General features: G+C 40.8%; 1 protein-coding gene across 1 annotated transcript in view; it reads left to right on the top strand.

Annotated features, from left to right (window-relative positions):
* Nucleotides 1-12,868, top strand: part of LOC117529349 (netrin receptor UNC5D-like) — a 582,155-nt gene that overhangs the window by 458,877 nt on the left and 110,410 nt on the right. Inside the window, exons 7-9 of the mRNA XM_034192105.1 lie at nucleotides 2,054-2,218; nucleotides 5,677-5,709; nucleotides 11,034-11,219. Coding sequence (XP_034047996.1) covers nucleotides 2,054-2,218; nucleotides 5,677-5,709; nucleotides 11,034-11,219 — 384 coding nt within the window. The remainder of the gene's footprint in view (nucleotides 1-2,053; nucleotides 2,219-5,676; nucleotides 5,710-11,033; nucleotides 11,220-12,868) is intronic.

The raw sequence follows: 12,868 nt of genomic DNA, 5'->3' as shown, positions 1-12,868 counted from the left end.
AAAAATTGTGGCAGTCAGTAATGGTTACTTTTTTAGACCAAGCAGAGGAAAAAAAATATGGAATCACTCAATTCTGAGGAAAAAATTATGGAATCATGAAAAACAAAAGAACGCTCCAACACATCACTAGTATTTTGTTGCACCACCTCTGGCTTTTGTAACAGCTTGCAGTCTCTGAGGCATGGACTTGAGTGACAAACAGTACACTTCATCAATCTGGCTCCAACTTTCTCTGATTGCTGTTGCCAGATCAGATTTGCAGGTTGGAAGCCTTGTCATGGACCATTTTCTTCAACTTCCACCAAAGATTTTCAATTGGATTAAGATCCGGACTATTTGCAGGCCATGACATTGACCCTATGTGTCTTTTTGCAAGGAATGTTTTCACAGTTTTCGCTCTATGGCAAGATGCATTATCATCTTGAAAAATGATTTCATCATCCCCAAACATCCTTTCAATTGATGGGATAAGAAAAGTGTCCAAAATATCAACGTAAACTTGTGCATTTATTGATGATGTAATGACAGCCATGTCCCCAGTGCCTTTACCTGACATGCAGCCCCATATCATCAATGACTGTGGAAATTTACATGTTCTCTTCAGGCAGTCATCTTTATAAATCTCATTGGAACGGCACCAAACAAAAGTTCCAGCATCATCACCTTGCACCCAATGCAGATTCGAGATTCATCACTGAATATGACTTTCATCCAGTCATCCACAGGCCACGATTGCTTTTCCTTAGCCCATTGTAACCTTTTTTTCTGTTTAGGTGTTAATGATGGCTTTCGTTTAGCTTTTCTGTATGTAAATCCCATTTCCTTTAGGCGGTTTCTTACAGTTCGGTCACAGACGTTGACTCCAGTTTCTTCCCATTCGTTCCTCATTTGTTTTGTTGTGCATTTTCGATTTTTGAGACATATTGCTTTAAGTTTTCTGTCTTGACGCTTTGATGTCTTCCTTGGTCTACCAGTATGTTTGCCTTTAACAACCTTCCCATGTTGTTTGTATTTGGTCCAGAGTTTAGACACAGCTGACTGTGAACAACCAACATCTTTTGCAACATTGCGTGATGATTTACCCTCTTTTAAGAGTTTGATAATCCTCTCCTTTGTTTCAATTGACATCTCTCGTGTTGGAGCCATGATTCATGTCAGTCCACTTGGTGCAACAGCTCTCCAAGGTGTGATCACTCCTTTTTAGATGCAGACTAACGAGCAGATCTAATTTGATGCAGGTGTTAGTTTTGGGGATGAAAATTTACAGGGTGATTCCATCATTTATTCCTCAGAATTGAGTGAGTCCATATTTTTTTCCCTCTGCTTGGTCTAAAAAAGTAACTGTTACTGACTGCCACAATTTTTTTTCTTGATTTCTTATAGTGTTTCTTAAAGCCAGAAAGATGCCATTTGAAATGACTTTAGTTTTGTGTCTGTGATCTGCTTTTTTCTACAAAATTAAAGAACTGAATGAACATCCTCCGAGGCCGGTGATTCCATAATTTTTGCCAGGGGTTGTAATTCTAATGGCGGAGCCCAGGAAGTCATTAAAAGCCTAGCTCTTAATCTGGATCCATCACAAACCCAGACACTCCAACTCCTTGATCATCTTCTCACGTGCTGCAGTCACGAGAGGCAAATGTGAGAAATTTAAGAAAATATTCTTCGTTGGGGCCCATGGTTAAAACAGTGTATTACAGCTGTGCATTACACACATCTAATCTTCCAATGCACATGTTAACCCCTTAACGCCTATTGTCGCATATCTGCTAAATATTTGACTCAAATATGCAACATACCAAATTGACCAGTATGCCTGTTGTCGCAAATTTGCAACATACCATTATTATTATTATAACATTATAACATAAAGTCATTACCAAAATACCAAAATTACTATTTATTTTTTGTGTAAAAGAAATTAATAATCTCAACATTATTTACCATCTTCCTAAAGGCAAAAACACACACAAAACATTTTTTTATATACAGCTATATAAATTCAGGCGTTAAAGGGTTAATGTTGTTAAACTTTTGTATTTGATCCCCTTAGTGGATGGCAACTGGGGAGAGTGGAGTGAGTGGACAGCGTGCAGTGCAGACTGCGAGCGGCAGCGCAGCAGGGAGTGCACGGCCCCAGAGCCCAAACACGGAGGACGGCTGTGTGACGGCGTGGCGCTGGCAATAAACAACTGCACTGGTGGCTTGTGCACGCAGAGTGAGTGACATCACAACCATCGTGCACTGCTTTACGATGCAATACAAAGTGGCATCACTGATATTGGTTGCAGGGATTATGTTTATGGTTATGATTATCTTCTTTGTCTTTCGGCTGTTCCCGTTAAGGGTCGCCACAGCAGATCAATCGTTTCCATCTCATCCTGTCCTCTGAATCTTCCTCTGCCACACCAACCATCTGCATGTCCTCTCTCAGCACATTCATGAACCTCCTCTTTGGTCTCCCTCTTCTCCTCCTGCCTGGTGGCTCCATCCTCAGCATCCTTCTCCCTATATACCCTGGGTCCCTCCTCTGCACTTGTCCAAACCATATCAATCTCGCCTCTCTGACTTTGTCTCCAAACCGTCCCACCTGAGCTGTCCCTCTGATATGTTCATTCCTAATCTTGTCCATTCTTGTCACTCCCAAAGAGAATCTCAACATCTTCAGCTCTGCCACCTCCAGCTCTGCCTCCTGTCTTTTTGTTAGTGCCACTGTCTCTAAACCATACAACATAGCTGGTCTCACTACTGTGTTGTAAACTTTCCCCTTCACTCTTGCTGATATTCTTCGGTCACAAATCACTCCTGCCACCTTTCTCCACCCACTCCACCCTGCCTGCACTCTCTTCTTCACCTCTCTACCACACTCTCCATTACTTTGAACAGTTGACCCCAAATTTTTAAACTCATCTACTTTCACCACTTCTACTCCTTGTAACTGCACTATTCCACTGGGCTCCCTCTCATTCACACACATGTACTCAGTCTTTCTTCTACTGACTTTCATTCCCCTTCTCTCCAAAGCATATCTCCACTTCTCCAGACTAGACTCAACTTGCTCTCTACTCTCACTACAGATCACAATGTCATCTGCAAACATCATAGTCCATGGGGACTCCTGTCTGATCTCATCTGTCAACCTGTCCATCACCACTGCAAACAAGAAAGGACTCAGAGCTGATCCTTGGTGTAATCCCACCTCCACCTTGAATGAGTCTGTCATTCCGACTGCGCATCTCACCACTGTCACACTATTCTTGTACATGTCCTGCACTATCCTAACATACTTCTCTGCCACTCCAGACTTCCTCATACAATGCCACAACTCTTCTCTTGGCACCCTATCATAAGCTTTTTCTAAGTCCATGAACACACAATGTAACTCTTTCTGTCCTTCTCTGTACTTTTCCAACAGTATTCTCAGAGCAAACATTGCATCTGTAGTGCTTTCTCGGCATGAAACCATATTGCTGCTCACAGATCTTCACCTGTTTTCTAAGCCTAGCTTCTACTACTCTTTCCCATAACTTCATGCTGTGGCTGATCAGCTTTATGCCTCTGTAGTTACTGCAGCTCTGCACATCACCCTTGTTCTTGAAAATAGGAACCAGCACACTTCGTCTCCACTCCTCAGGCATCCTCTCACTTTCCAAGATTTTATTAAACAATCTGGTTAGAAACTCTACTGCCATCTCTCCTAGACATTTCCATGCCTCCATTGGAATGTCATCTGGACCAACTGCCTTTCCACTCTTCATCCTCTTCATAGCAGCCCTCACTTCTTCCTTGCTAATCTCTTTTACTTCCTGATTTACTCTCACCACATCATCCAGCCTTTTCTCTCGCTCATTTTCTTTATTCATCAACTCTTCAAAATATTCCCTCCACCTTCTCAGCACACACTCCTCACTTGTCAGCACATTACCATGTGCATCTTTTACCACCCTAACCTGCTGCACATCCTTTCCAGCTCTGTCCCTTTGTCTGGCCAATCGGTACAATTCCTTTTCTCCTTCCTTACTATTCAACGTCTTGTACAGCTCGCAATATGCCTTTTCCTTTGCTTTTGCCACCTCTCTTTTCGCCTTACGCCGCATCTCCTTGTACTCCTGTCTACTTTCTTCATCTCTCCGACTATCCCAAAACTTTATCGCCAACCTCTTTCTCCTTATGCTTTCCTGGACCTCTTCATTCCACCACCAAGTCTCCTTGTCTTCCTTCCACTGTCCAGATGTCATACCCAGTACTGCCCCAGCTGTCTCCCTCACCACATCTGCAATACTTTTCCAGTTGTCCAAAATTGCTTCCCCTCCAACTAGTGCTTCTCTCACCTGCTCGCTAAATTTCACACAACAGTCTTCCCCTTCAGCTTCCACCATCTGATCCTTTGTTGAGCTCTCACTCTCTTCTTCTTTTTTACGTCTAAAGTCATCCTACAAACAACCATCCTATGCTGTCTAGTGACACTCTCTCCTGCTACCACCTTACAGTCTGTGATTTCTTTTAGCTTGCATCTCCTATAAAGAATGTAGTCCACCTGTGTGCACCTTCCTCCACTCTTATATGTTACCCTGTGCTCCTCCCTTTTCTTAAAGTAGGTATTCACCACAGCCATTTCCATCCTTTTTGCAAAATCAACTACCATCTGTCCTTCCCCATTCCTATCCTTGATACCATATCTACCCATTACTTCCTCATCACCTCTGTTCCCTTCACCAACATGCCCATTGAAGTCTGCTCCTATCACCACTCTTTCATGCTTGGGCACACTCTCCACCACCTCATCTAACACACTCCAGAAATCTTCTTTCTCCTTCATCTCACAACCTACCTGTGGGGCATGTGCACTGATGATATTCATCATCACCCCTTCAATTTCCAACTTCACACTCATCACCCTGTCAGACACTCGCTTAACCTCCAACACACTTTTAACATACTCTTCCTTTAAAATGACCCCAACACCATTTCTCTTCCTGTCCTCACCATGGTACAACAACTTGTACCCACCGCCGATGCTCCTGCTCTTACTTCCCTTCCACTTGGTCTCTTGCACACACAATATGTCTACCTTTCTCCTCTCCATCATATCAGCCAGCTCTCTCCCTTTACTAGTCATACTACCAACATTCAAAGTCCCCACTCTCATTTCCACCCTTCTAGTTTTCTTCTTCTCCCGCTGTTCGTAGCAATGTTTTCCTCCTCTTCTTCGTCGTCTTCGCCCAGCAGTAGCCCAATTTCCACCAGCACCCTGTTGGGCAATAGCACCGGCGGCGGACGTTGTTAACCCGGGCCGCGACCGATCCGGTATGGGAATTCGATTCTGAGTCTGCATAGTTGGGTTGGCTTGTTTTACGCCGGATGCCCTTCCTGACGCAACCCTCCTCATTTATCCGGGCTTGGGACCGGCACTCAGAATGTACTGGCTGCACACCCCATGTGGCTGAGTTATGGTTATGATTATGCTTCTGCTAAAATTTAGCACTGTGCACTGGAACATGAGACCCATAAAGCTATAGTCATTAGCAGACTCATGATCAGTTTTCATTATGCATGCGCTGTTCATTTGTATATGTATGTGCAAACAGGAATTGATGTCAAGTTTAAATGAACTGAGAGTGGCAGTTATTAAAAAGATTATTTCTACATTATTTTCTGATGTTTGTCTCTTTGCAGATCGAAAATTGCTTCATGATGCCAAGCCACAAGGTGAGTTTCTTTTTGGCTTTCTCTCTCTGCTGTGATATACACATCATGAATAAAAAGCATAGACCCAAGAGCATATTGAAGAGGCACATCTCAGCATTGAATATGTAGCAACTTAACTGTGCTTTAAGTGTCAGCAACAAAAGGGGTGAGTCAGTCTTAACAATACTGTGAATATGGACCAGGCATCCTCAGTCAAAATATTGGCAGACGGTCAAAACTGTCAAGAACTGGACTGCGATCCCTCTGGCAGTGAATGACAAACACGGGGTGATAACAGAGTTTGCACAATTACTCAAACTCACAGTCTTTCCAGCAGAGAGATTATCCAGAAAATGGGCCCAGCTTCACCACAAAGAAAAAGACAGAAAGCAAGCTTGGAGGTCAAGGATGGTACAGCGGTCAAACAGGCACACTGAAATGCTGGAAAGACATTTGGAGATACACTGGTGATTAGAACGTTAGAAGGTGGGATAAAACCATGATAATCTGGCGGAAAACCCATGGAAGAGTATGGGGGAGAGCAACATGACTAATAAATAATTAAAAACATGGACACACAGGAACATGGGGGGTATTAATAATAAACAGAGAACATCATGATAATGTGAGAAAACCCTAAAAAGACATGGATGAGAATGCAGGAGCAGTAGGAGAATATGAAAGCAAAATCAAAATCTGGGTGAGTGCCGTCCACTAAAGGGATCAACTTGTAATTTCTGCTAAATGCACATCATGTGTTTTTGACCCTAAACCAGCTAAACTGTTTAAGGACCTGTGGCCTACACTTGGGCATAGTGTATTGGAAATTATTAACCTGTCACTAACCTCAGGATCTGTTCCTAAATGCTTTAAATCCACATACTTATAAAATCAAATCTTGACCCCAGTCTCCTGAAAAATTATAGGTGGATATCAAACCTATCATTTTGTTGTAAAATCCTTGGAAAAGTAGTTTTGTAGCAGCTCGTGGACCAGTTTCCACAACTGAATTTCATCCATTTTGGAATAAGGATGTAACAGAACAAAATGTGGAAAAAGTGAAGTGGTGTGAATGCTTTCCAGATGCACTGTATGAAATTAATATCAAACAGGAGATGCTGCAGCACTCTTACCCAACATCCTGCAAACCTGTTGGACAAAAATAAAAACTTAAGGCACAGTTTCCATCCCAGCTGGACAGTGCTGGTTTGAGTTTGTTAAAATGAAATATATCAGCGCCTTTATGGAGCAGGTGCTGAATTTCAATCTGAATCGAGTGGTGACTACTTACACAACTGGCATTAGTCATTGCTGGTGGATTTAAAGACAAGAAAATCTATGTCTATAACCTGATGAACCTAAAGAGTTTGCATTAATTTTGTTTTATTTCAGTCTTCTTGTAGCTTTTCCTTCATTCTCAGAATCCTCACCTCTCTTGCTGAGCAGCATTTTCATTCTAATTTACTTCACATAATTGGAAGGCAGCTTGTTTCAGCTGTTGCTAGGCTACACATATTTGTTGAATTGCATAGTAAAAACAAAAAAAACCTTCGGATCAAGGTTGATAGTAGTGCTGCATAAAATATCCATTAAAAAAAAAACATATTTATGAATTGTAAAAAAAAAAAAAAGAATCTTCTGCCTTGGAATCAGCAGAGTCAACCAGCATGATTGAAATAAGTCACTCCTCCTTTGCTTCATGTCAGGACTAAATAGTTTTCATATCATGTTGTTTTTTAATAATCACATAGCCTGCTGTAAAATATTCCACATCTACAACAACAGCAACAGGTTATTTTAGCTGCAGATTTTCCATCAGACATCCAGGTAGTATACAGAATGTATAATTAATAATTTGTCTTTTCTGCTTTTGAATAGATGCATTCATTTGTTGCTTACCGGTACTGTGCTGGATAACAAAAAAAGATTATTTTTCTCGAAAGCATTTGCTGTGCTCTGCTGAAACTCAAAGCATTATGTGACAGCGTGCATTTTTGAAGATGGAGTCTGTCACATTCTTTTTATTGTATAAATGATAAATACAAAGTATTTGATAATGTGCTTGTCCAGTGGTATGAAAAAAGTTTGGAATAATGAGCTTTTCTGTTACAAAACCATTTCTATTCCCAATGTTTGTTTTTTTTTGTTGGTGTTTTTTTTTTTTTTTGTATTCAGAGGGTCACAGTTACCCATATGTGAATATACTAATGGAGTATTTGCACAAGTAATATTCGGAGGGTTTTTAAATTAAGTCAGTGCTTTACAACTGTGCACACGTTATTTCAGGCATTATAGCTATGTGTGGGTGCAGATCATCTTAACTGCAGGCTAGTTTGTGCACTGAAAAATCAGTGTGACAGCAATTAAACTAAAGATATGCTGTGTTTTTCCTCTTACTTTTTCTTCGATGCGGCTGATTTTTTTTTTCTCAGAATTTGTATGATACAAAGGCGGGGAAAAAAGTTCTGCCAAACTTCTCAAGCCCTCAATTAACCTGCTACTCTAGCTGTTAATACCGCTTTGCATATTTTGTCAATTTCTTCTCATTTGTGCTTTGGGCTACTTAGAGGATTTCTCACCATGTAGTTTTTCAGAGCAGATCTCATTATCTTTCAAGAACAATCTAACAGCCCCCTTTTTTCCCCCACTCATTCATTGTCTCTGCGGAGTTTGATGCTGCATCGCTGGTGGGACCAGATAGTGCATAATCATTGCCAATTGAGCTAATTTAATGAATTGGTTTTGTCACATTATCCCAGTGGTGTACAGAACACCTCCACGTCCAGAGCCAAGCAGTGTTTGAAATGACAGTCAGGTGCCGGGTTGATTATAATCGCTAATCGCCTTCCTTCAGAGGTTACTCATTAGTAGCTATAACGCTGCAGGACGGAACATTGAAGCTGCGCAGCAGGAGGCTAAACAGACAAATAATAGAAAACCAGTGATTTGAAACGAGGTCGACTCACCTCTCATGAAGACATTCACTGTCATAACTCAGATTATATTCATCTACAACATCAATCTTCTGCTTATTGTAGAATAAAATCTTGCACATGGAGTTGTAGCAAAAGCAGATGCATTCACTTTAAAAGAAAAAAGTTTCTCTTCTAAGTCACACTTTGAGTTTAAACATGATTTGGCAATGTAAATGATGTCATTTGAAAAATAAAGAAAATTATGTACATTTTGTGGGCACACCATAGTGCATTGCAATTTCAGGCCATTTAGCTGTGACGAAGTAAGTTCCAAGTAAATTTTGTGATCTATGTATTTCTGGAGGAAATACTATCTTATTGTACAATAAAAATACTTTTATGCATGTGCATTCATGTGATCTGACACCGAATATCCTTGTAATGGTGCTCTAAGGCTGCCAGATCAGAGGCTTATACAATAATTGATGACTTTCATTGAATGTTTGGTGATATTTGATACCTTTTTTGGCCTAATTTTTAAGTCATATACCAAGAAAAGTGTATGTTCCAATCACTGAATGATATATACCCCAAACCCCAGTCCTACACTGGTTTGAAGAACAGGTGACAACAAAAACTTGACACCCAAATTGGGACGCACCAATCCACATTTTTTCACTTTTGATCCCGATACCTGAATTTGGATATCTGCCAATACAGATACTATTCCGATGACAGAGCTGTGTTTGCTTTAATATTATTATTATTATTATTATTATTATTATAATTAGTGTTGTTTTTATATGAGGATATTTTGTATCCCCAGTTATACAGCTTCATGATAAAGTGGTATAGATGAGGATTTTCTTAAAAAGAAGATTTGAAATTTCAGCCACAATTTGCCAGAAGGTACATCTGAGATGCAACCAGAGATTTGATGTTTTGGTGAAAGAATTAAGTACTTTAACTTTTCTTGGTGGCTTCCTGTGGTATTTTGGAAATGCGTTCCTTCCTCAAAACAGAACATGTACTTGTATGCAATTTTTGGAGTGCCCCTGTGAAAAAAATTTGGTGCACTTAATATTTTTCACAGCCAGCTCACAGACTGTGGGTTATTGTTACTGGTGCCAGTGTTCTGTCGAGTTGAGCTCTTCTGTTGAGTTGAGCTCCCCATAGAGATGTCAGAGATTTCTGATGTCTTCCATTGCAGATCACCTCCAAAATTCAGTGGCGTCTTCCGTGTTTTAATATCTATCTGTGGTGCAAATTTGGTGAAAATCTGTAAAGTAGTTTGATGTAATCCTTCAAAGCCTATATAAAGTAATTATTACGTCCTTCGTGGATGTCCTTGAACGGAGGCATGTCTCCGCATCTCAAACACACACACACATGGCTCCTGAATCAGAAAAGTCCACAGGTTGTATTGGAAATTTCTGATTCTTGAATTACGTTGGTATCGGAACCTGATACTGAAATTGGATTGGATCGGACCCATCCCTACACCCAAATGACAATTCACTTGCCATCACAAGACGGTAACCAGAAATACAGTGAAACAAGGGCCCATGTCCGGTCTGGAAAGGTCATTCATGTATGTATGGAATAGTCAATCAGTTGACCATTCAACTTTCTTCCTCTGCCTTGATATTGACTAGTTGCTGATCATTTATGAGACCTCCCCCAAAACGGTATTCAGACAAAACCATGCATGAGTGGGAAGGGGAAGGAGCTGGACTATCAAGAGGATTCACTGAAAGCTACATTTAGTTTCCTAACACTTTGCACATGAGCATGTCTCCTCTGGGGGTTAACACTATTGAAGCAACAAGCAAGAACCTTGACGGGAAGAACCACAACATCAAGGAAAAGTGTTGCAACCATCACAAGTGATGACTCAAAAGGATGCGACCCATCATGACAGGATGTGTCCAGCAGCATTATTTTTCTCAAGACGCTAACCAGGTTTTCTAGTGGTGGAAACAGCAGACAACAGAGAAGCCACCAGAGCAGTTACTGTTGTGTTTGCCTCCCTGATCTGCAAGCCATCAGCAGCCCCTGTTATCCACTGCCAGATTACAAAAAGGAAAATTGTGTGTTCCGCCATGGATTTCCAGATGTCCATACCATGCTAGACACTTGCAAACAACTCTTGGCCAAGTTGGAAGAGGCTGATATTCCAGGCTTGAAAAACTTCTCAAAGATGTTTTCTTCCTCCCCATGAATTTGGTGTCTTTAGCACCAACTGTTTCCTCATTTCCACACACCTTCATTCAAGTTTTCATGACATCACCAAAAAATCTGAAGTCATGCAACACCTAGTCTGGAGTTCTATACATGTCTACTGTGTCAGTAAAAATCCTTTTCACTATGGCGACGCAGGTGAGGGTTCCACGGAAATGTGTAAACTTGGTTTGACATTTTTTTGTCCAGGTGTGGAGAGCAGCAGCGATGTGGCTTTGTATTCAGGCCTTGCTGCAGGGGTGGTGACCATGGTCCTGCTGATCGTGGCTGTCACTCTTTACCAACGGAGCCACAGTGAGTACGGAGTTGACGTCATTGACTCTTCTGCCCTCACTGGAGGCTTCCAGTCCTTCAGCTTCAAAACATCACGACAAGGTGAGCCTGTGACATGCACACATAAAAATTTATGCTTTTTTACATAATGTAGATTTTTTAAATGGTTCTTCAGTTTAAATGGTTCTTTAATAGATATCAGTAGATTGTATCTAAGTTTGGGGTTTTCATTAGAAAGCATGTAGAGTATGGAATTTGTATAGTAATTATCCATAACTTAGCTAGCAGGGTGAACTTTAGATAGGAACCTAATACATATTATATCATAGTTTTTGTTGTTATAATAACATAACCAGATTTATATCTTGGCCTACTAGCCATAACTTTGTTTTACAACATGTCTACAGACTAGGTAGATGTATATTTCAGTCTCTTTCTGTAGGAACATTTAGGTTTCAGGTATTAACTCCTATAATATTATGTAGTTATGATATTTTTTGTCTATGTTGTTTACTGCCCTCGTTGTGTAAATCTCACTTATATTCATGCTGTCTATATTCTTGAGCTGCTTGGGTGAGTAGGGAGAGTTCCCATGGGATAAAAAAAAGCTTTTAAACCTACATCCCTCTCAAGACCAGGCACCTAGGTGGCTCTTTCCCATATTCTTTCCTCCTCTTTATTCTCTTTTTTCCCCTTTTATTGATATTTAGTGCTACCTTGGTATACACTAGTAGAGTTCCACCTTAGATTTGGAATGTATAATAGAAGATATACCGGACTGAATTTTCATGCAAGTTACTGGACTTTGCCTAACGCCAGTACATATTCAATTTTCAATTTAATTACAATTCAATTTATACCATTTATATACGAGCGCCAAAATCACAACAAAGCTGTGTCAAGGCCCTTCACACAAGTAAGGTCTAACCTTACCAACCCCTAGAGCAAGAACACAGGCAACAGTGGTAAGGAAAAAGTCCCTCTGATGATTTGAGGAAGAAACCTAAAGCAGACCAGACTCAAAGGGGTGACCCTCTGCTTGGGCCATGCTACCAACACACTTGACAATACAAATATACATGAAATTTTGGGAGTCCATGCTGTTGTCCAGGATGGGAGGCCTGCAGAAGAAGACATCCACTTCCACTTCTGGACAGAGCTGCACCTCAAACAGAAAGAAAAAAAACAGAATCAAGTGGCAGAAAGACAACAAATAAGGTATAATTTTTCAGCATTAAGCATTGAACAGAGTAGGAGCCATAGCAGATCCCTACATACCAGAATTAACAAAGGAGAAGTTAGAGAGGCTGCACCCAGTGCATACAGCACTCTGTATAGTGCTCACTGCGTCCGTGTATATCCCAGTTATAATGTCCGACAACGTAGTGGCAATCTCCCTATAGCCACAAAGCAATCCAATGAAATAAAATCCATCCTTATGTGTAAATAACAGGCTAAAAAGAGAAAATAAACCATCAGTATTCACACTTGCATCCCATGAGTGCTTATGGAGCCAGAATATAGTCAATCATTGACTTCTGGAGTGTGAAACCAAACTGTTTCTGCTGTTGAGCAGCAAACAGCTGCCACAGAATACTATGAAGAATGACTAATAGTTTTGCCCTATCATTGTTCCAATCCAGGCGTTTCCTTTCCAGACAGGAACATGTTCTTTCTTCTAGTCTGTTGGGATGATGCCCGTCTCCCAACTGTCCATTGGCATTTTGAGCAAAACTTGTTTACATTGCCGG

The sequence above is a fragment of the Thalassophryne amazonica genome, chromosome 17 (assembly GCF_902500255.1).
Source record: "Thalassophryne amazonica chromosome 17, fThaAma1.1, whole genome shotgun sequence".
Taxonomy (NCBI): Eukaryota; Metazoa; Chordata; class Actinopteri; order Batrachoidiformes; family Batrachoididae; genus Thalassophryne; species Thalassophryne amazonica.
The sequence above is the reverse complement of the archived record's forward strand: the minus strand, read 5'-3'. Positions and strand labels throughout refer to the sequence as shown.